The 24,297-nt window shown below is 38.0% G+C and overlaps 1 protein-coding gene across 24 annotated transcripts in view; it reads left to right on the top strand.

Moving 5' to 3' along the window:
* kcnma1a (potassium large conductance calcium-activated channel, subfamily M, alpha member 1a) overlaps nucleotides 1-23,887 on the top strand; it is a 130,497-nt gene extending 106,610 nt beyond the window's left edge. For 5 of the 24 annotated variants that reach the window (XM_047812584.1, XM_027141996.2, XM_027141993.2 and 2 more), the window contains 10 exons: nucleotides 734-827; nucleotides 5,525-5,648; nucleotides 8,328-8,552; nucleotides 8,936-9,128; nucleotides 12,169-12,282; nucleotides 14,415-14,545; nucleotides 16,152-16,346; nucleotides 16,696-16,814; nucleotides 17,050-17,274; nucleotides 19,931-20,095. In XM_047812584.1, the coding sequence (XP_047668540.1) occupies nucleotides 734-827; nucleotides 5,525-5,648; nucleotides 8,328-8,552; nucleotides 8,936-9,128; nucleotides 12,169-12,282; nucleotides 14,415-14,545; nucleotides 16,152-16,346; nucleotides 16,696-16,814; nucleotides 17,050-17,274; nucleotides 19,931-19,952 (1,442 nt within the window). In that variant the 3' untranslated portion in view covers nucleotides 19,953-20,095. Of the gene's footprint in view, nucleotides 1-733; nucleotides 828-5,524; nucleotides 5,649-8,327; nucleotides 8,553-8,935; nucleotides 9,129-12,168; nucleotides 12,283-13,131; nucleotides 13,216-14,414; nucleotides 14,546-16,151; nucleotides 16,347-16,695; nucleotides 16,815-17,049; nucleotides 17,275-18,649; nucleotides 18,679-19,930 lie in introns of all 24 variants that reach the window. The other 19 variants (XM_047812580.1, XM_027141992.2, XM_027141990.2 and 16 more) reach the window with 10 other exon arrangements.
* Nucleotides 23,888-24,297: the final 410 nt, after the last annotated feature.

Genomic DNA, 24,297 nt, shown 5'->3' with positions numbered 1-24,297 from the left:
ACTGTGTAGCATTGCTATTAAGTCTGACATTCTTGAGAGTGTAAGGAGCTGATGTTGACCTTCAGGCAGCTCCAGTCTTGTAGATAGTACATTCAGTAGGAGGGATGCTTTTGACATTCCATAGGCCCCTCAGTAATTTCCTCTTGGAGTGGTGTTTCAGCATTAGATGAGTGAGCTTAGTGGGTTCAGAGTGCTTGTGGCATGCTTGTGGCATAGTACATGCACAGACCAGCCCACACTCATCAGTTACAAGTAAGATGATAGGAATTGATTTTGCCAAGTAGTGATCCATTGGAAAGCAAAACATATAACTCCCCTACACACACACACACACACACACACACACACACACACACACACACACACACACACACACACACACACACTTTCCATCATTGTTTTAGTCCTTGCTCTCCATGCAAGGACAATGATGTAGAAGAGAGGTGATACATTACTGATGCAGATTGCTAACACTCAGGAGCAGAATGAGCACAGTAATCATTGAGTTCAAGTCTTAATGAGTGTCCTTTATGGGTTTTCTTTTTTCTTTGCTTTCCTGAAATGTACATTTGTCCTTACTAACGATGTTCTTTTTCTATTTTTGGAGGTCGCCTCTGACTTATTTTGCAGTGATTGATTGAGTGTTGCCTTTTGTGTTCTTTAATATGTCATCCCCAGCACACATTACAATCCCTGCCGTCCACAGACTGACACTCTTTGCATGTGTTTGCAGTTGACGACGAGCATCCATCAACGCTGTCACCCAAAAAGAAGCAGCGCAATGGAGGCATGCGAAATTCACCCAACTGCTCACCCAAAGTGATGAGGTAAGACATTGATTTCAAGACGCTCCTGCAGCCTTCAAAAGGAAAGAGAGAGCGGCAGGGAGACGGGAGGGTTGGTGATGGGTTGGCGGGAGTAGGAGGAGTGGCGAGGGAGCGAAGGAGAGGAGAGGAGCCCTCTAAGGCTCAGGCGTTTAAGCTGTCAGCCTGTCAGTGCTTAATGATAGAGCTGAAATATTTCTGTCATGAAAGAGGCTATGAAAAGCTGTTTGAAAAATACTCTTGCTTTAAAGTCTCAGCTGTCACCCCCCTAGTCTCGTCCACATGTAGTTCTTAAACAGCGGTGGCACTAATGACAGCAGCAGCCAATCAGAGATGCCCGTATGGTTACTTAGCCTCAGGCTCTTCATCTATTGTAGGAGCCCCAGTGAGTAGTGTTTTTGGAACTTAAGGCCATATGTGAGATGTATCATTGCAATCAAAAATGAATTCAAATATTACCTACCTTTTATCCTGTCTGGAGGAATTCTAATGCTGCTAATTGATTTGGACTGATAAAAGGGTCTGCTTTCTGCTAATGTGGCCAGGAGTCATAGATGAAGATGTCCATGTTAGATCATCGAGCAAGATTCAGGAAGGCAGGACAAGACATACAGTACTCACTCATTCAGTTGTGGCATAATTTAATATTATTAGTAAATTGCTGCTGAAAAAAATGTTTGAAAAGTAATTTTTAAGGTAAGCATTTTTATTTATATTTACAGGAGCACTTCTAGTTTTCAATAAAATAAAATAAAAAAAAACAAACAAAAAATGCCTCAATTTGCATATAACAATGTATATACTGTATAGGATTTGACATCAACATACATACTATTGGATTTTACAAACGAGCCTTTTGTAATAGATCAATACTAGCTCAGTGGACCCTGAAACAAATTGTAAAAAGGTGGTAAAAAGTAAAAAAAAAACAAAAACAACCTTGCTTTCTTCTTGTAGCTTAAAAAGATGTTGAGTTTTGAGTTCTTAAAGCTCATAACGATTTTTCTGTGCTGAGATGATGGTCCCTGTTTGCAGTGTAATATATGCATCTTCCCTTTGATCTGTGAGTGATAATAATTCTTGGGAGTTATTTACCCTGTTTTGAAATGCTTCAAAGCAGTGCCAAAGTTTCCTGTGCTTTAGGGTGCCTCTGTGTTTGGCTGGCTCTTGGGTACTGGATGACAGGTTCTCAGTTCTAGGTGTAGGCTTTTCAAGTCATCGCCCTGCAGCAAAACATCAAATTACCAAATACAGACCTGTGTGCACTTCTCCAACCATTGCCTTTGCTGTCAATACACCATATATTGAATACTTTAGCCTCAAAATTTGTTTTATGCACAATGATAAGTGATTGTTACCGTAGCCTTAGGGATAATTTATTGTACAAACAAGAAACAAAGAAGGAAAAAACAGTAAGCTTATACCAGCTATGGTTTTTACATACTTTTATGCCTCTAGGCCAGCGTAAATAAATAATGATCAACAGATTGGCTGTGGGTTTTTTTGAAAAGCATGCCTTTGTCAGTTTGCATGATGGGGAAAAATTTCAAAGCAAAAGGCTCCTTTCATAGGCTGCTGGAAAGGGACTGGGGGAATCAGTGACTGCCAAGTGATGGGCTAGAATAGCTAAACACTCTGAAATGCAGCTAGTCCTGCTCTATGTACAGCTTCTGCTCTGGTTATAGCTTTTACAATTACATACAATTACATAACTGTTATAGTTACATACAAGGCCCACCCATAGTAGTTAAAATGTGCTTGTAAATGAGAGTGTTACGTTTGGGTTAAATCTTTGGAAGTCCTTCGGTTTGAATGGATTGAAGGAAACCTGGCACATTTTATTTCTGTTGTGTAACTGAAGCCATCTTTCTATTTTTATTTATTTATTTTTTAATCAAATGTACCATGTAGACAATGAGCAGCGCTTTCTCAACGGAATTAGTAGAATACACACTAAATGCACATTTTCTGATAGGACTAGAGACATATCTAAATGTGGAAGTCACAGTGCATTTTGCATTGATCTGCTCCCAGAGCAGTATTGTCATATTGCTAGTTTGGAGTGGCATGGAGCAGAGAGTTGTGCAGTGACTGGCAGGCTTTGCTGACAGTGCTGAGACGAAGCTATCTTGGCAGAGGTGTGCAGCGGCAATCAGCATGGTGAAGAGATGGAAGTGACAGGGGTCCATAGAGTGAGCGGTGAAACATGTAGCATATAATGAAATATTCAGTTGGGGTGAAAAAGCACTAAATGCTTTTAAAGTTATTATCACCTGTCCACAGCCTGATATCATCTCTGCAATGCCAGTGTGCTAATTGACACGTTTTTGATGTGATATTTCAGCAATCAAACAGCGTCGAAAAGTCGAGTGAAAGGGGGAGGCTTCAAAGCAATGTCAGTGAATAAACTCACTTAGGAGACAGGCAGAGCTTTGGTGAGAAAAAGAGAGAGTGAGAGAGAGAGAGTGAGAGAGAGAGAGAGAGAGAGAGAGAGAGAGAGAGAGAGAGAGAGAGAGAGAGCAATAATACTAGCTTGTTTTGTTATTTATCATTGCTCCCGATTTTGAACGCATTATTTCCCGTAGAGTTCTGATGGTACATTTTGTTTTAAGTTGAAACAAGATTTATTTGGACTGCTGATAATGATGCAGAAGATGTAAATTGTAAATGAATTTGCTTGAATATTATCTTTCATTATGCAAATATTGGAAACAAGGCCATTGTTTCATCATTCATTATTCCGTAAACAAAAAATAAGGGCGGACCAAATGCGATTTAGAAACCTAATTTAATTCATTGTTATTAATGATATGTAATAGAACAAGGCATGATAGATGTAATATTCAGCCAATTCATGTCAAGTGAATAACAACATGCATAAAATTACACAATTAAAAATGTATTATCAACAAATGCATGACCAGTACATGACAGACAAAGAAAACAGCATGAACTATAATTAATTTATTCTTTTATTAATGTAATTAATAAATAATAAAATAAATGCTAACTGACACAGATATAGTAACCGAAAGATCATGTGCTGAGAAACACATAACCCCATTCCAGTGTTAATATTATAAAGTAATGCATTCAATAATTATGAATTTTTTCTTGTCTGTGTACTAAATGAAATTTATTTTCCCAATAAAATTTGTCCTGTTGTTTTGGTTAAAATTTGCCTAAACTGCGATTGATATCGTTTTTCTGGGCAGACCACAACAGTATCATGGTGATGAACTCTAGTTGCCATCAAATAGTTTGAGTTTGAGGAAATTATTGGTGAAAGATGTGTGAACGTCTGCACAGAGGAGGTGCAGAAAAGGAAAAGCATGTAACCCTGTAGCTGTGGAGAAGAGAGGAAGCAGCTTGGTTTGGCCTCAGGCTATTACCTCAAAGGCAGGCTTTCAGACCCACTCCGCTTTACTGTAGTGGGTTGCTCAGTCGGCTTTTGTTGACAGTCTTATGGCCTCTTGACAAGTATTCTGTGGTCTTTCTCCCAAAATGCTCTCATAAATGATAGAATATTAGAGAAATGTATGATATTCATTATCAGACTGAATACATCAATAACAAGTGTTGGTCTTATATTTTTTCTTTAAATACACCCTAAGAATTATATTGAAAATGTGCTAGTCAGTAAACTTTTTTATGTCATCCTCCAGCAGTAACTCTAAAGCTTTTCTTCTTTGCCAAAACAAACTAGTACTCATAACAGACCAGTGTGCTCCTATTCATTCAGAAAAGCTTCTCTGTGCTAGAGCAATCGCTGAGTGCTTTCGAGTGCTTTCATGGGAGCTAGGTGATCCCATGTGCTAAATATATGCTAGTTCTGGTGTTAGCAGTTGTGGAGTAGAGTAGTAGGACCTCTTTCATGGTCACTGTTGCCCCAGATCAGCTTCAGCAACCCAGCCACGCTGTTTCAGATTAGCCGGTTTGGCCGTGACACTTTTCAAAACATTAATGGCCTTCAGTTCAGGAGAGCAAAATGAGATCGGGCAAATTCCTAAAATATTTAAAGTGCAGCCCTGTTAAAGCTTTTACTAGGGGTGGGGGTGGAGGTCACAGCACGTCAGAAGCTGAGTGAGGTAAAAGCCAGTAATTGGCTTTCCATTCTGGTGCCACTCAGTGAGTGCACTGCTCAGGCTCGTTCTCTTCCACTCCAACGTTGTCACCAGTGTGTGTCACTAGCGCACACACACCATGATGGGAGCACATATTTACTCTGACAGTGATGGCCTTGTCACACACACCTACTCTGCTTCAGGCTGATAGGTTATTGTGGATATGCTGTTTGATTAATGTCACAATTATAAGATAATGTACCAGCTAAAAGGTGCACTCTTGACACGTGTACAACATTTGTAGTAAGCCTTATAAATGGTGGTTTATTGTTTGTGTAGTGAAACTAAGCATTCGTTGATAATAAAAAGAAAAAAAGGCAATTTCAAGAAAAATACAGTATGTAGGACAGTCAACGGTGTCAAATTACAATAAATTGAATTTATTTAAAAAGATACAGCTTGCAATTCAGTAACTGTTTTAAGAATAAATGAACAAGGCAAGAAACTGCTAGACCAAAGAAAAAAGAAAAAAACTACAACTTGTTGAACATTTAAATGGTTTGGTTTATACAATAATCATAACATTGCTCTGATTACATTTTCTTCACTTCTTTCTTTTCCTGTTCTCCTGTACAGACACGACCCTTTACTTATTCCAGGAAACGAGCAGATTGAGAATATGGACGCTAATGTGAAGAGATACGACTCCACTGGAATGTTTCACTGGTGCCCTTCCAAAGAAATTGAGAAAGTCATTCTGGTGGGTACTGTTCTGTTAATATGACAAAATACACACATACACACACACATCATCACTGCACATTCACACATTGACTTAATGCACACCTAGATGCATAAAACGTGAACATTATTGATACCGGTTTAAATAATTGAGACCTACAAGCAACAGTAAAGGAGCTGCAGAAAGATCTGACAAGTATTGGTTACTCTTTGTAACGTGTTATGGTCTGAGACCAATCCTCAACTGTATAAACTCCAAAATGAATATTTAGTGCAAAAAAAAGCACATGACCAAAAGATTGTAGCCCAAAGAGTGTAGCATAGTTGTGGTAGCATCATGATTTTGATTTAGGGTTTTTCTTCAGGCAGAACTGGGCTTTTTTTTCAAGGTGGAAGGAATCATGAATAGCTACAAATACCAGTTTGATTTAAGTGCAAACCTTCAGATGAAAAGGAATTTCACCTTTCAGCATGACAATGAGTAATGACTTAACCAAAAGAAGATCAGTGTATTTGAATGAGCTAACTAGAGCCCAGACCCACATCCAAATAAAGATCTGTGAGGTGATCTGAAGAGGACTGTGCTCAGGAGACACCATTACAATTTGATTGAACCAGAATGTACCTGCAATAAAAAGCAAGAACATTTTGCAAAAACCAAAAGTGCTCATTGACTCTTACCAAACATGGGTATAGTAAGCTTTTTATTTGTTTTCTGGTTATTTTTATTTATTTATTTATTTTTCTTTCGATTTTTACATTATATTTAATGTAAAATTTTAATTTTTCATTTTAGTTTTTGACATGATTTGTCAGCCATTTTAACACCGGCATGTAAGCCTTTTATCCTTTGTATCTGTGCCTGTGAGCTACTGTATATTAATTTATGACTGAAGGATGAGACCATGTAGTACCTTGGTCAAATATTTATCTCTGGATACTACATTTTGTAATATTATTGACCATAAGCCTTATTTTTTTTGTTTAAAGAAGCTCTATCAACCCCGGACATATGTCACTTACACATGGATATATTTTTCACACGTCTCTTAAGGGCAGGGTCTCCGATTTTTGAAAGCCAATGTCGACATTTGAAATCACCAAAACAAACACGCCCCTAACCCAAATGGATCCCACCCCTGTATTGATAGCTCCGCCCACACTTAAATACATAACCCAGGCAACTAATGGAAAGAAATGGAAGAACAATATGATTGCAGATAAACAAACAAGAAAAAATGACACACAAGCATAATCATGCATAGGATGACATATATTAGTTCTGTGAAACAAAGCAAAACCAACGTTACTCACCTATCGAGAAGGAAAAAAGAGCCTCGGTGTCAAGTAAAATTGGCTGCATATTTACAGATTGGAATTTCCCGAGTCAGTAATTCTTGAGCTAAACGCTGTTACTACACAAAACATGGTTGTAGCTGCCTCCCTACATTACTACGATAGAAAAGAGGTGTTATTTGTGTAGTAACAGCGTTTAGCTCACTAGTTATTCACTCGGGAAACTCCAATCTGTGAATATGCGCCAACTTCCCGCTCCTTCAGTTCTCTCCAGCGCTGGAAAGCTGATCCTATATTAACGCGGGTCCTACTTCTTGCCTTATCGTAAGCCTTTCTTCACTTTCTTTCTTTGTTTTTATCCTCCGTGTCAATGTTAAAACCGCTATCTGCTAATGTCACACATGCGCACTGAACACTCTCTCCGCCGCATATTGACAAGCCCCGCCCCTTTCTGCTCATTGGCTACATGTTTGTTTTGATTTTTGTTTTGATTTTTGTTTATTATTCGGCCCGACTCAGTTTTCTGAAGCATTTCTCAAAAATCGAAGACCCTGCCTTTAAAGAGATCGAACAAATTAAAGAAAAATGGCATTGCAGTTTTATTTTTTAATAAGTACATATTCTGTACACAGCTTTTTAGACACAAATGGAAATCAGATACGTGTATTCATGCCTTTTAAACTGTTGACTAGACTTCGTAGATCAATAGTTTTTATTTAATAAGGACTTCGTTTACACATTATCTTTATTACTGAACTTTCCCTTACTGCTTTTTCTCTTTAGTCGCGGGCTTTTAAACCACAATTTGCAACTCACGCAGAGCACATAGTAGTAGGCTCTCTCAGGCGCAGTTTGTGTAATGAGCTACAGCCTTTGTAAATTGAACATTAATTTCAGATGCCTTATGAGCGAATTTTGTGGCCATATCAAGCTGTGTTCTGCACTGTGCCTCCTCACATACATACATCTGGCCTAAAGTTTTTATATCAGCTATTTCTTCCTCTCCCTCAAAGGGATGAGCACATGACTTGAACATGAACACATCGACAACAAAAATCAGCGTTAGTATAAGACACATACTATTGCTTATTTTGTACATATCCACTTATTTTGCATATATCCACTATGCAGTAAGGGTCCTATCACCCAGACCAGGTCTACTTTTTATATTTAAAAAATATTTAAAGAATAAATATTAAGAATTATGACACAATAATTAGTACTATATATTATATCAGACACATAATTTATAAGTGCTTAAAGTCTCATTCCACTTCTACTTCTGATGTGTGTTTCAAGTGCATAGCATTCATTTAGATTTATATACAGTAGCAGTTGTTTAATAGGTCTCTTTTTGTATGGTTGTGACGGTGTTGCTTTCTGTCTGTGATTCTCTCTATAGACAAGGAGTGAGGCTTCCATGACGGTTCTAAGTGGACATGTCGTGGTCTGTATATTCGGTGATGTCAGTTCTGCTTTGGTGGGGCTGCGAAACTTGGTTATGCCTTTAAGAGCAAGTAACTTCCATTACCATGAGCTGAAGCACATAGTGTTTGTAGGCTCACTGGAGTATCTGAGGAGAGAATGGGAAACCCTTCATAACTTCCCCAAGGTCTCCATCTTACCTGTAAGTACACTGCATAAGCATAAGGCATTCACTTCTACTCAAGGCAAGAGGAGGCAAAGCAATTTAACTGCTAATGAAGCACCTGTTACCAGGTCTATGCTAGCTGTGTGTAACACTTCCTGCTTTAGCGCTTGTTAAAACTGCTTTGGCTGAGCATTTGGGGCCAAAATGCTGCCATCGGCAAAGGCTACCCTTTAGATCAGAGAACATATTCTTGTGTGCATAGTTAGATCAGCTGAATGTCATTGCCTTTAGGGGAAAAGATTGTTGACTAATTTCTTAGCGGTCCAAAGCGCAATCTTTAACTTGTTTTTCTCCGTTTTTTTCTTTCGCTGCCCCCTCCCCCATGTGTCTCTTGCTCTCTCTCTCTCTCTCTGCTGAAGGGCACACCATTAAGTCGAGCTGATTTAAGGGCTGTAAACATCAACCTCTGCGACATGTGCGTTATCCTGTCAGCCAATCAGAACAATATCGACGATGCTTCACTGCAGGATAAGGAATGCATCTTGGCATCACTCAACATCAAATCTATGCAGTTTGATGACAGCATTGGGGTCCTGCAGGCTAATTCCCAAGGTAAAGAGTGGCCTAGGACACTTCAGCACATAGCACTGAGAGGACTGAGCTCTGCTGCATCGCTCTGCTTGACTGCAATACTGATTGATGTCTGCTTTAAAAGACAAAAGGGTCAAAATTTTTATTAATACAATAATTTTAACAGAAATCAAGCATTGATAGAAATGAATAATTAAGGGATAGAAACCGGAGCATTATTACATCACGTGATGTGTGTTTTTACTTATTTCAGGTACACTGATTTAATCATTCCTCCATCAGTTTGCATTTTTTGGTTATACATGTGTGTGGTATCATCTTTGCTTTAATCAAAGCACTGCTAAAATTTCCCAAATATCACACTGCAGACCGTGCATTATTTGCCTCCATTAGTGGGGCTGCGGCAGATTTGTTTGCCGACAAATTGAGTTGAACAGATTGTTTATGCATTCAGATAAACATGTAACCCTCTTGTGCCCATCAGGATTCATCATCATTAAGCAGGCAGTACAAATCAGCAACACCACTTCTTCAGCTGCTCTTCATTACGCAAATTACACAGCCCACACAAGCTGGCATAGAACAATTAAGATTTCAACTGTTATTGAGGAGCCACTTTTGCAGAGAACGATGGAGCTGAAGCTTTGAAATGACAGCATTTGTGAGAAATGTGTGAGACTTAGCAGAATGCTCTTTGTAACACAGTAGCGTCTGTTCGTTTGTGAAGAATCCGTCCCCCGTCATGGCTGATAATAGACCTTTATCATTCGGTTTGTGGAAGAGACACAGGAACACAATTTGTCATTATTGCTCCGTCTATTAATTCATCCAAACATCTGGTGTGATGAGCTACTGAAGAGCATTTTTTTGCTCAATAGTGAAAAAAAAATTAGTTTGGTAAAAGGACTGATTTCAAATACATTACATAAATTACTATATTACAATATATTTAATCTAGTATATAATACCAGCACAAATTTTCAGCGAATTTTTAAATCACGTATTATGAGCAAATCGATGGTTTTATTTGTTTAATTACAGGGCACACAAGATCAAAACGTCTTACTCTGCATCATTTCTGTACCCAACTGCCTAACCCCTTCTTCTTCAGTGCACAGTGTTGAATTTGAAGACAAAGGTGTAAATGACTAAATCAGCAAGCTTATTGCCAGGGGAAAGGTACAGACAAGTGCAAAATGAGCAGTGCCTGGGGGTGTGTGTTTTTGTTAGTGAACCTATATTATGTTCTCCTACAGCCTTGGGGGTGGGGTGAGGGTGGGGGGCACTCTTACAATAATAGGCTACGGCTTTGTCTTTTCTATACAACCATTTAATAACAGAGATCATTTTCATGTCTCAAAAAATGAAAGCAAATTAATTTATATCAATAAATCTAAATTATATCGCTATATTTATCAAAGCCATTACTGAATACAAAATTTGAATAGAAATTTTATTATCATGAAGGTTTTATCAATTTTATGCATAAAATAATTAGAGTTGTATTCATATACATTCGTTTTTATTCTCTTTATACAGATTGCCATTGCATAGAAATGTATTATTTATCTGGTTTATGCAATGGGGAACCATCAAAATACAGCTTTCAACACATAGCATAGATAGATTATTTACATTTACAAACTAATGCACAATATATAATTACAATAATCAAAAATGTTCTGTAATGTAATTAATGCAATTTAATATAAGCCTTAAACCTTTTTTTTTTTTGAGCTATACTTTAATATTTTTTTAGCACCAAGAAACAAAGATCCTTCATCAGCTGTGAAACCTGAGACCAATTTATTTATTATAACAATTTGTGAAAAAGCTTTTTTTTTTTCCTTCTTTTTTTTTAGTGTGAAAAAATGTACTGTCTTATGGTATTTACAAATAATAAGCAAGATAATATGATACACGGTTACAAGCAAAGTAAATTGAACATGGAAGTTAAAGTAGCATCCTAGTTAGGTGGCGTTTACTAGGTTAGGATGCCTGTGTCTTTTCCTGTGTGGAGTTACAATAACATAAACTTTAGATTTGATATTCTGCAAAAAGCTATTGTCCTACATGAGATCCTAGCTTTAGTTGTCATCCATACAGAAAGATTTCACAGTTAGGTTGTTTCTGTAATACCTCTCCTGTGGTTTAAACTTTTACCAGAAAACACACTGTGCAACAGTGTTGGTTCAAGCAAAGAAGTGAAAATGTTAACCATGATAGTACTTGAATTTCATAGATGATGCGGGAAAAAAAATATTCTGATTTGTTTAGATGTTTTCAGCAGGGAACTTTACTCAGACTGGCATTGTTTATTTGATGTGTCAAACGTGTAAGCAGGAATTATTTTGTTTGCAGTTTGAAATTTGGGGAAAGTGGCAAAATGTTAGTGTCTTCTTCCTGTTCTTACATCTTTTGGCTGAATAGAGGCTCTGTGAATTCTGCAGTATACTTTTAAAACTTTGTGACCTGAATCTATTCCTGCATTATGTTTTCCATTGTACAAAAAAAGGAAACTATATGCTTGCATTTTTCTCTAGTCAGCACTAAATGATGGATGTCAAAACAGGCCTGATGCATTATGCATATGGCATTACTGATTTAAGGTGTTTACTTGTCAGCTTGAGGAAATGCAAAAGTGTCAAGTCATGTGAATTCATAGTCCCGTCACCGACGCTTGTATTTCATAGCTCAGAATCGCGTTTTCACATAAAAGGTTTTCAGGATCCACTTCACCAATTTTATGGTAACAAAATGAACAACATATAAAATTTATATCTACCAGCTGATGGAAAGCAGCAAATGCTAAATATGTCTCAGTTGACCTCTAAAAGCTGAATATCAGCAGTGCAGTGTTTTAGGCAGACACTGTGGTCCTTTCATTCTATATCATATTTGACATTGTCTCTGTTTACAGCAACACACAAAGGCATTTATACCAGAACAACCTCTGTGCAGAGTTTTTTTCCATTCAGGAAAAATTCAGTCCAGGAATTTGGTTGATTGTCTAACACAATTACCTGCATCTAATCTATTATTCCTTCTCTCACTCCTTCAGGTTTTACACCTCCTGGAATGGATAGATCGTCTCCAGACAACAGTCCAGTGCACGGGTTGGTTCGCCAGGCGTCTGTCACTACTGGCTCCAACATCCCAATCATAACTGAACTAGGTGACTGCAATCACTGCTACAATATCAAAATATAGTGTCTAACGGCTGAGATTTAATTGTCTTACTCCTGTTGTGCCTGATGAAATGTGTGTCTGTTGGTTTTCTGTATTGTTGTGCTTAAATAGGTCAAAGTCAAGTGCCTAACAATATTTCCATTAATGCATGTGAATAGCTGGACTTACATAGAGGCAAAAGGCATCTTGTAAAATGGGTCCATTTATTAATAACAATGACGCTGGTTGTATTCCCAGGACAGAAGGACTCATGAAAGTTTCAGATCTCAGAGGGCACTAAAGCACATGGGATTGGCCACTCTAACTCTCCACTGACCCAATTATAGTGCACTTCAATAGAAGGGCCTATAACATCACACACCACACACACTTAAATTCCAGTGGCCCCTCAAGACCGGAGGAATCAGATATCGCCTAGGAGTTCCACAGGCCCACATCAGAGATACAAAAACCCAGTGCTGTTAGAGTAGCCAACATGGCAAGAAACCTCATGAGCTGAAAAAAAAAAGTAGCTGGTTTTAAGCATTTGCCCATGATCGCCTTAATACCATCAACTGTCTTTTTCCCTTTTCCAAGTACAGTACTTTTCCACTCCAGCAATAAAAGGCTAAAACCCACACATTACGGAGGCAGGCTCTGTTTACCAGTTAGGAACAGATGTCTGGTATCTCTTGCTGCACTTACAGACACTGTGCACTTCTGAAAGGAAATACTGTACCTTTACATTTCTAATCCCACTTTTGATATGATACTCTCATTATGTTTTTGCATGTTTGCTTGCCTTTGAACTTGCTTCAATAACAATCTCCCCTCAACGTCATTTTATCGTCATTAGCTAAGCCTGGCAAACTACTGCCTTTGGTTCCATTCAGTCAGGAAAAAAACAGTGGAACTAACATACCAATAATAACAGAACTGGGTAAGCTGTGCCTTTGTCCTCCACTGCACTGATGCTCAGCCTCCTTCATCGGCTTGTCTTGATTTCTCTGGCTGCAGACAAGGCCTGCTCCCATGGCATCACTTTGAACACATTTTTATTCTCGGTTCTGGTTGAAATTGACTCTCTTGTTTTGGACTTTTTTTCCTCCCTCTCTCTGAGCATCACTAGGCCTTTGATCACACTACAGTAGTCTGTCCTTGTGGCTGTTTCCATAGCATCTCCCTGCAGTTCATTGCTGTAGCCCAGGCTCTTTTTCATCAGCAGCCGTTCTGAAAGACTGACATTTCTCTTCCACAGGAAGTCTGGGAAGAAATCAAATTTAAGGGAAAAAAAACAAAAACCTCCAGATAAAATCTTCCCTTTAAGCCGTTTATTTTTATTTATTTATTTTTGAGCTGGCCTTAATCTCTAAAGCATACATTTTAAAGAAGGCTGAAACAAAGATTTGTATAAAGCTGCGCTCAAATCGAACTGGGTCTAAGGGCATTTTTTTCTGAACACTTGCTACTCTAGAAAATATCCTCAAAAAAAAAAAATGTTCAAGCTGAAAATAAATGTACACCAAAATAAATATATATTTGTGAATACACCGCTCATTTTATTCCTTTTAAAACCTCTGAACAAGCTTCACTTAATCTTTTGTTAGCTAAGCCTGACTTACAGTATACTTCGTTAAGAGAATTGAGTGAGAATTAAGTACATTTCTAGAGTAGCTTCTCCCCCACTTTTTATGCCATTCATCTGTATTTTTTTGCATGTAGTATTTCATTTAGAGTATACATACACAGTTTTAGCTGCTGAAAATGCTTTAAAAAAACTTTTCTTAATTTTTTAGTGTGTCATTTATAGTACATGGCTGTAATGTGGTGTTCCACAGATGTCGGTTGTGTTTTCTTTGAGTTGTATATTTTTCAGGCTGCATGATACTCAGTGTGCATGGTTTTTCTTTTATTTATTTTATTAATATGGAATATGTATGTAATATGTATAATATGTATAAATATGTAATAATTAACAGATGCAGTCTTCCTCAGTACTGACTTTAGAGCAGTCCAATGTCCCAGGTTTTTATTAAAACCATTATTTTATACAGATGCACTTTAGATATTCTAGTGTTTAAAACTCATCGATTCTTTCCTTTCTGTCTGATCTCTAAATTTTGTTCTTCTTTTTCACAGTGAATGATTCAAATGTTCAGTTCCTGGACCAAGATGATGATGATGACCCGGATACAGAGCTGTATCTCACCCAACCCTTTGCCTGTGGGACAGCTTTTGCCATCAGTGTGCTCGACTCTCTTATGAGCGCTGTGAGTTTACTGTTGATCATTCACAGTCATATTTCCTGCACGATTTATGTTTATGTTGTAACAATTTATCACAGTATTTATATCTTCCATGCACAAGACCCCTGATCAGGATAAAGGGGTTTTCAGGATTGAATGAACGAATGAATGACTTTAACATAGTTTTGTAAATTATAATATTTCTTGTGTGTCATATACAGGCATTTGTATATTTTCTAAAAGTACATTTGTATTTTTATTGAATACTCTTTGTGCATTTAAATAGCATACTGGTGGTTTGAACATGGTTCTCTTAGAATTCTATGATGGTGTCCACTGATCTGCTGAATCTATTCCTCAGAAAAATTGTAAAATAAAAAGCTCTGCTCTGTTGAGATGTAGTGCTTGAGCGTTACCGTTCGGCAGAGGTTTGTAAATAAAATGCCACATAGATCAGCCTGTCACCTGTAGTGACATCAAAAGGAAAGTTGTTACCCAGACTCCACAAATAATATGTCATGAAATGAACTTTCAAGAGGCTTATTCAATTTCTTATTCAATTTTTTGAAACAAGATAAGTGCTCAGGTTCTTTTTAATGACACTCAGTGGCACACAGGTGGGCTTACAGTATATGCGTCCAAAAGCTTTAATCTCCAAACAATGTCATCTTGGTTAGAGTGGGAGAGACGCGGCTTCTCTTTTTCTCCCTCGCTTTCTCCATCTTTATTTCTCTTAATTTTTCCTTTACCTACAACCATCGCTACGACAACCCCCACTCCCCCCACCCGCACTTTACGCATGATGGCTTAATTCTAGTGCCTTTCACTTTGAGTGAAGTTAGAACAAAGCAGCCTTCAAGTGTGTTCCACTCTGGACAAAGGTGAAGCTGGCTAATAGACAGCTCTCATCTATCATTCAGCTGAATGGTGCTGTCAGAGGCCTGGAAAGGTGTCACTCCATACACCGTCTGAGTTCTACCTCCTGCTGCCTCTCAGGCCGACTCCTCTCTCATACATACACACAGATACACAGGGTGCCTCTCACCACAGTGTGTTGTTAGCACCATGCATTAATGTGTCACATGTACAGGTATGTACTGTACGTGGACTGTGAAAAAAGAAAGATGCAGAAAAATGTAAATCAAACCACAGACCAAACCTCACATAACATGAGATTTTGTGTACTGATTTGTTTTTCAAAACTATTTCTAAATGTATTATTAGAATGTATATTTGGCTGATCATGATGACCATGTAATCCCCTGTGTTGACAAGTAGTCTTAAGTCCTCAATGCTGAGGAGTTCATTCACTGAATGAATTGGGAGATCCAGAAAGATAATTATATCCAGTAATGATAATTGATAACAAGCAGATTTCCACTGATTCTGTGTGATGCACTCTCCTGTTAAGCATGGCTGGTGATATCAAATGAATGTTGAAGAGGAGGGAAAACAACAACAACAGCTGGCTTAATTGCATTGCTGTGTCTCTTCCCGTCGTGAGGAGAGCAATGTGAAGAGACAGCTCAGGGTCTAGATAACAAGGCCCAGAATGGCTCCAAAATCTCTGCTGTCTTCCATGGTGACTCTAATGGTGCAGCTGTCCGTATCCTTTACCTCATCTCTGCAGACGTACTTCAACGATAATATCCTGACGCTGATCCGGACGCTGGTGACAGGAGGGGCTACGCCGGAGCTTGAGGCACTGTTGGCCGAGGAGAATGCTTTGCGTGGAGGATATAGCACGCCACAGACGCTAGCTAACAGGGACAGGTGTCGCGTGGCACAGCTCGCCCTCTACGATGGCCCTTTTGCAGACTTGGGGGTAAGTGAATGCTTAAGAAGAGCTGACAGCTTTTGTCACTTTCCCAAACACACATGCTCCCCTGTCTGACGCCTCTGCTGCCCGCTAAATCAAACCAAATATTCTGCACATGCAGAGCAGGTCCAGAGAGATAGAGAGAGTGTGTCAGCATGAGCTATGTATGAGCTAAATAAAGCTATATCAAACTGTCTCCTGCTCAATCATTAACAGTTTAATAACATTGATCATTATTGTTGCGAATGACATTTACAGTTTAAAGTTACTTACAGTAATATTACATCTTTGAATTATTTTATTCTATTCTGCCCCAATCATAAATCATTACAATTTGTTAATTTCTCTCCTTTAGGATGGTGGCTGTTATGGGGACTTGTTTTGTAAAGCATTAAAAACCTACAACATGCTGTGCTTTGGAATCTATAGATTAAGAGATGCACACCTAAGTGCACCGAGCCAGTGCACAAAAAGGTGAGCTGTCCTCAACGTCTAAATTTACTCCAAACACCCATTCTGAGGTTGTCAGCGAGATGTACAGTCACTACATGTATTCAGTATAACGGCTGCTACAGCAGTCAATGCATTGAGCATGGAATCGTTTAATTGTTCTCTTCGACATTCATTAGCCATGTTAGAAAAGGATATCATTTAAATTATATTCGAATTGAATTGTTCCTTTGATTTAGATGTGTCTATACATTTACAGGTATGTCATCACCAACCCACCCTATGAGTTCGAGCTTGTTCCCACAGACCTGATCTTCTGCCTGATGCAGTTTGACCACAACGCAGGTCAGTCGCGAACCAGCCTGTCCCATTCCTCCCATTCCTCCCACTCATCCAGCAAGAAGAGCTCCTCAGTTCACTCAATCCCTACCACCAACCGGCCCAACCGCAGCAGCAAGACCCGCGAAAGCCGCGAAAAACACAAGTAAGAGCCTGTACCTCTCTATATACCGTGTGTCTGTGTTCTGTGTGTGCTTGTTGATTGCTTTTTGTGAGCTCTTGTCATACATAAGGTGTAATGTTTGTGTTCCTACCCAAATCTGCTTGTGGTGTTTGTGCATTTGCTCTGTGATGATGTGCATGTGATGTTTGCTCTAAGCTCACACTGGACTCATTATTTCATTGCTTCATTTCAGACACACTTATATCTCTGGACCATAGCAGCACAGGCCTGTGATTGGCTGTTTCATTATAAACATGCAGTAAAATGCCAGCGCAGTGTGAAAGCTTTCACTATCACAATTGTGTGTAGATTCTGTAATTATAACATTCGTTTAATTCACACAACTATATTGTTAGTTGGCTACAAAGTATATATAGAACTATAATAAATACCTGTTTTGTGTGATGTTTTGAGTCAGTGAATAGTCATCTGGTTGTGTGATTGTGCATAGATATTTGTATATAAAGTATATACAAATACTTCTTTTGTGTTTGTTTGTTTGTTTGAGTGGTGTAGGCTTTTATGGCTATGCCATCTTCTGACATGACCTAAGTCCTTATGTCTGTTTATAATAAAATGGTACAGGAGTAGAAAGTTCATTACCTGGTGTCATTTTCATATGTCTATGTACTGTACTGTATGTGTGAGGGCTGCAATTGCATGTCCATGTTTTAGTGTTTGTTAGCTGTGTTTTCTGTAGTTCTGAATATGTTAGCTCGGATGTAGTGTTGCTAAGAGAGTCTGTTTGAATTTGATCCAATCCTGAGATCCAAAATGTCCTCATATCCTTGCAGGTGCAAGAGTTCGGTTGATTTAGTAAAAGTGTAATGGAAGCGAAATGGACATACAGCATATTCCAAAGTGACTGCCCTACAGAGTTATGTCAAACTATTCAGATCTAACGAAATAACTCTGCAGGGTTCAAAATAACCCTCAAGACATTGCAACTGCAAGGTGTTACTTGATGTTTAAGTGCATTTCCTCTAGTAAACTGTGTATTTACAACTGTTTTGGAACAAGATTATTTGGCAATTCTGGAGCCTTACAAAGAGGCAGATATATGCTAGGACTTTAGGCTAGGAGAGGGATGTTAGCAAGCCTTTTTTTTTTTTTTTTACTAACCTTTGTTATTTCAGATGTTGTTGTTCATTAGATAAAGTGTAACATAAACATGAAATGCATTTTAGTTAAATGAAAGTGCAAATTGTTTTAAAGCTCTGAACACCTCTGAAGTCTGACTGAAGGTGTTTAACATTAGCCTAACATAAAGGATATGGTCATGTCAGTTACCGTGTTTTAGACGTGTTTCTCACCTTGAGAACTGTAAAACTTACTTAGACCACTTCTTTTTCTAAAGTGCAACAAGGATGAATAGAATGAGCCAAGGTATGCAAGTTAAAGATTCTGCATGATACAGCACCTGTTGTGAGATATTTTAATCATGTCCTTTGTGGAGCGCTGTAATGAGAGGGGCTGTTGATTTTATTTTCAAAGGAAGTCATGCCTACATTTCACTGTTGCTTTCAGGTCGAAAGCAACTGGCTAATGCAACTGCTTAACTCTTGTCATGCTTAGGATCACCCAAGCATTGCATGCGGTTGATCATCGTCCTCTAATTTTTACCTCTATACCTGAGTTCATCTGATGAAATTGATCTATATACAGTATGACTTTCGTATTGATTGCGTTTCTCTTCATGTATGTATGTATTCTCAGATTTGCTTTCTTTGCTGATCTAATTCTGTTCAAGTTCTGTGTGTTTTAATCAGGCTGATTATTCGTTAGTTCGTCCACATTATGTAATTAATTGCCAGATTTTGCCAGAATTTGAATTGGTTCGATCATAACTTTTTCATCCAAACCAAGGAAAATAAGTGCTAAACGTTTCGTCTTGGCAGAAGTTTCATCAAAATGTAAGAAAGGAAACATGATGAGAAGCCCAGTACCTGAGAAATTGGCTCTCTTAACTCTTGCCATGCCGAGGGATGTCTCAGGGCGATATGAGTGCCAATATCAGTAGTGAACTCAGGGGAATAGAGCAAGGTGGCTGACTCGTTGCACCACCGCAGGCGCAACTCCACCACATCAAAAGCCTGTGCTGTGACACTGTAGCCTGCAGGCCTGCGCTGGCTGACACTCTTGAGCCTGCAGCGAGTTTCACGTTACATTCGGAGTTAGAAATGAGTGCTAGGGAATGACGGTGCCTGTGGGATGAAGACAGAAATTCATCCCACACATGGCTTAAGTCCTCTGTAATTTGGCATGCTGTCTCATTTCCCAGATTTGACCAAGTTAGAGTGTAAAATGTTCAGAGTTCAGACTTGATGCCACCGTGATAATGAACACAGGAACACAGCATGATGTCCCTTATTCTTTTAGTCTACACTATGGTCCTGAATGTGCTTAGAGCTTTTACATACATTTTTATACTGTATTATCATGAGAGAAAATAGAGTTAGTCGTCTTAAAACCTGTATTTCTTTCTATGGATGTTGAATGCTATTTATCCTTTCACGATAAATAGAGGGTTTGTGTTTTATACTGAGCTGCATTCAACTGTCAGAGTATTTCATTCTACTCTATTAATACTGTCCTTTTCCATCTTCCCCTGCCTCTCTTCTGCCTGGTTGTCTCACAGAAAAGAAATGGTTTACAGATGAACCAGAAAATGCCTACCCAAGGAACATTCAAATCAAGCCCATGAGCACTCACATGGCCAATCAAGTCAATCAGTACAAATCCACTAGCAGCCTGATTCCACCGATCAGAGAAGTTGAAGATGAATGCTGAATCCCAGGCTTTTGACGGGTTGGAGCATCCTGATGTAAAAGATGAGCGGTGATGTGGAAACAGTGATGATAATAGCGATTCACTGACATTTTACACCTCAAAGGTTTTTTTTTTTTTGTGATAATGGAAACTAGAAGGGACCTCCTATGTGTATACCTTTAATGTTACTTCCATGCTTTTGGAAACATTTAATTTATAAATGTATACATAGTGATGTACATGACAATCAAATAAGGATTGTACAGCCCTCTAGCACTTTTTAAAATTATGTTAAAACAGTAAAGAAGTACTTCCTGTAATTCATTGCAATATTTTGTGTCTGTAGTGACCTGACTCTGTGCAGAAGGCTTTGTGTTATCTAGGATGAGGGTCACAGTCTTTCAGCTTGTTAACATTACCCAAAGAACCTCATCTGAAGTGTCGCTTTAGCCCCACTACACACATACATGCACGCTCATCTGCTTCTTTTTGCACTAAATAATAATGGTGGAAAAACTTGAGACCGGAATCTGAACGTGAACGTTTCTGAATTCACAGCACAGTGAGTAAACTTGCTGGCTGACTGTAGAGTGGCTCGCTTACAACAAGTTACTATTAAGGGTGATAAGAGTTGCTTAAGGGTCCTGCTTTGTGTGGAGAAGTTTTCAGTTTAGTAAACGATGCACACAACCTGGACTTGCAAAGCAGGAATCTGATTTCATTTCCATCCACATAAACAGTGAAGGCCATCATGTACAAGAATGTACTTATCATGTTCATGTAATAATGCAAGAGGTCATCTCCAGCGTAGCCCTACTAAATTGGCAATACATTATCAGGATATGCACTACTTTTGTTGATGTCTTTCCATCATGCTTGACTGCTGGTGTGTTGCTGCGGTTGTTAAAAGTGTATAATCAAGGCTCATAATGCGTCGTTTGGAAAAGCTACAGGAAAGGAATACTATGTTGTGGTTTACACACTACACTCACAAAGTGATAATGCCACTGTGGTCGAGCTTTCAAATCATATTTAAACATCTTGTCTGATTTTGAATTAAAGAAGAATCTTGAAATGTTGTGTTAAATGCCACATATTGCGAAAAGTGGGCATTCATGGTTCCTCCTTCTGACTGATGGCACTGCCTGTCACATCGTTGGCACAGAGGCAGAGACATGCTTGGATGTTCTCTGTGACCAAACATGATGCCTTTATATTACAAGAATCGAAAAAAATCTACACAACAAGCAAAGCTCAATCACGTCTGTCATTATCACGTAAAGAGAATGTCGGACAGTGTGTTGTGTCGACTGCACTACACTTCACACTGGAACACGGTGGTGTGCTGAGCCTTCATGTGGGAAGTGTAATAATACATATGTTAAGCAGATTTTTGCTTGAAGTGTTCTGTCAGATTTATACATACTGTACGTACATAGTTATTTTTTATCCACATAAGCATAATCATTTTGTACTTATTTTTATACATATCAAAGAATTTATTTCTAAAATGATCTTAAATAGATATTAACAAGGCTTCAGTACACACCAGTTAAGTTTGTTGTCCAACAGAACATATCATGCTTTTAAAAGGACAAGTGTACTGACCATCTCATGCTACAGGAGACAGTCGCAAAGTTCCAGCTTCAGTTCTCCGTCTGCTTTTCTGGGAGAGAACTTTAATACTCCATACTTGAGCTGCTTTGAAGGACCTAGTTATATCAATTAAAATATTCTATTACTCATTTTTCTGGGCTGAGATAAACTATCGATACCGTAATTAGATGTAAACTGTAGTATAATTCCAAGCTGAAAGTGAAAATTAGATGGTGAACATGTGCATGAGAATGGGTCATTGCCAATGGCTTGCATCTACTCTCTCTTTCTCAGGGTAGAATTGATCGTTAACACTGATATTGACCTAAATTAGGTCTCAGGAAATAAAGTAACATGCTGAAATATTTTCATGTGCAGAAACTGTAATACACTTAAAACTGTGTTTGAAATGGCACAGACAGTCAGTGAGCTAATCATCATCTAATGCTAGATAGAAGAAAAAACATAGCAATTTTACTACTGAGGAAAAAATATGATAACGCTTAGTGTCGAATTATGTCGTGTAAATTCTGCCCATTTATAGGCCACATTTTATTTTTTTGAAGAACAAGGATCTCAGCTTTAATGTTTGTCCACTGGGTGTAGTTTGATCCTGATGCAGCCCACTAGGCTCTGTCCTCAAGTGATTTTGAATTGTGAATACATGGATGTTACACTTTGTAGCAAGTAGATTCTTTAAAATAAAATGTGAGTAAACTCTATGTAAAATTGGATTTTTAAATAACATACATTCTAGTCTGGGGAGGAAAAAAAAAGGATTTAGACCTAAAACGAATCATAAATCAAAATATACTGGAGTCATTTTTAGAGGCTTTGTCCAAGATTCTTTTCCTGTAATGAAACTCATGCAGTGTGATGTAAAGCTAAAGTATGGTGTAGGACGAAGGATTGAATGTTTTTGAGAGAAGCTAATTTCAGAGTCATACTGTAATTTCAGTTTGTTATTTCTTTAATATCAGCGTTTACATTCCATGTTGCCAGTTTTTAAGCAATTATATGTTATAGTAATTAAGTCATTGTTTAAAACGCTCACTATCACTATTTGTTTACAGATATAGCAATTAGTATATTTCAGGAATGTTTTTTTCTCTGTCAGTAGATTTAGGATTTTTCTTTCTTTTTTTTTTCTTTAGACAGCTAAAGTCTGTCCACAAAGTGATAAACAAGGCTTGTCCTTCAGCTTGACTATATTCTCCAGTGTGCAACAAGAGCCACAGCAGCTCAGTGCAGTGTATGTGTGTGTGTGTTTGCGTGTGTGTGTGTGTGTGTGTGTGTGTGTGTGTGCGTGTGTGTGTATACGTGTGTACCTGCTGCGAGGTGAAACCACTCTTCTCTACATATCAGTCTGTCTAAAGTGCCATGAAGTTGTCTATAACCCAGCATCATCCAGTCAGATGTTAAAATCATTAAGAGGATTTTTGTGGCATCTATTCCTGGCATGGAGAACATCCAAGCCATGCAAGCCTCCATGCCAGGGCAAGTGCAGGCAGTGCTGCAGTTCAACTGAAGGGGGAACGCCTGAAGACCCACTAAAGCGAAAAGTGGCATCTAAGAGAGCTCAAAGGTTCAGCTAGAGAGCCAGACTCTACTGATACACATATAACTTCATAAAAAAAAACCACACTGACTGAATGATGCTGTTAACTACATGCGGTTTAATGTGTCTGTATGATCATCTGTCCACTTGTTAAAGAGTGTTATTTCAGACTATTATTCTACTATAAAAATTGTCTGTCAATACAACGTTACAAACTGTATTGAATAATGTGCTTTAAGGGAATTAAGTCTTAACTGAAAGTTAAAACCTAAGCTGAAACTGCTATTTTTTTTTTTTAATTTTCATTTTAATAAAGTCAGAACATTCAGTTTCCATTTAATTATTTGGCTGTTCATTACAGGAAAAAGGAGTTTGAACTGTTTTGGCTAATGGAGAAATGGAGAACTTGATGGTGCTGAGTTGATCTACCTGACTCTGTCAAATATAACCTGCTGATAAACATACTGTCTTGTACAAAAAGTTTGTACATAAATTGTACATGTTTCTTTTTGTATTTTCTCAAATTAAAATGGATGTATTTGTGTTCTAAGGACTGTCATTTTTTGAGGTTGCTGAAAGCAAGTTTTACTGTAACTGACCACTGATTGTGTAACCATGCTTATACCTCAGAGCTCTTTAATCAATTAGTCAGATTAATTGTTTCAATACTCTGTAACAGCAGCTCTGGTTCAGATTACACTGTAATTCTAACCACATCTTTAGATTAATGCAGTCATTCTAATATGTTATTGTTGTGATCCCCATCATATAAGACTAAGCTGAGAAAAAAAAGGGGATATATATATATATATATATATATATATATATATATATATATATATATATATATATATATATATATATATATATTGTATAAAAGTGATACCAGGAACTAATTTATTTCATGCATGAACTTTATATATATTCAAATGGTAAAAAAAAAAAAAAACCCCACATATTTCATTATTAAATTAATCTATCTATCCCAAATTTATTAAGAATGCATTTATTAAGAATTCAAAGAAGTGTAGTATTAGGTTATTGTGGGTACTGTGTTTATTTTTGCAAATGATCAGCTTATT

The sequence above is a fragment of the Tachysurus fulvidraco genome, chromosome 4 (assembly GCF_022655615.1).
Source record: "Tachysurus fulvidraco isolate hzauxx_2018 chromosome 4, HZAU_PFXX_2.0, whole genome shotgun sequence".
Classification (NCBI taxonomy): Eukaryota; Metazoa; Chordata; class Actinopteri; order Siluriformes; family Bagridae; genus Tachysurus; species Tachysurus fulvidraco.
This window is presented reverse-complemented; position numbering and strand designations above follow the sequence as displayed.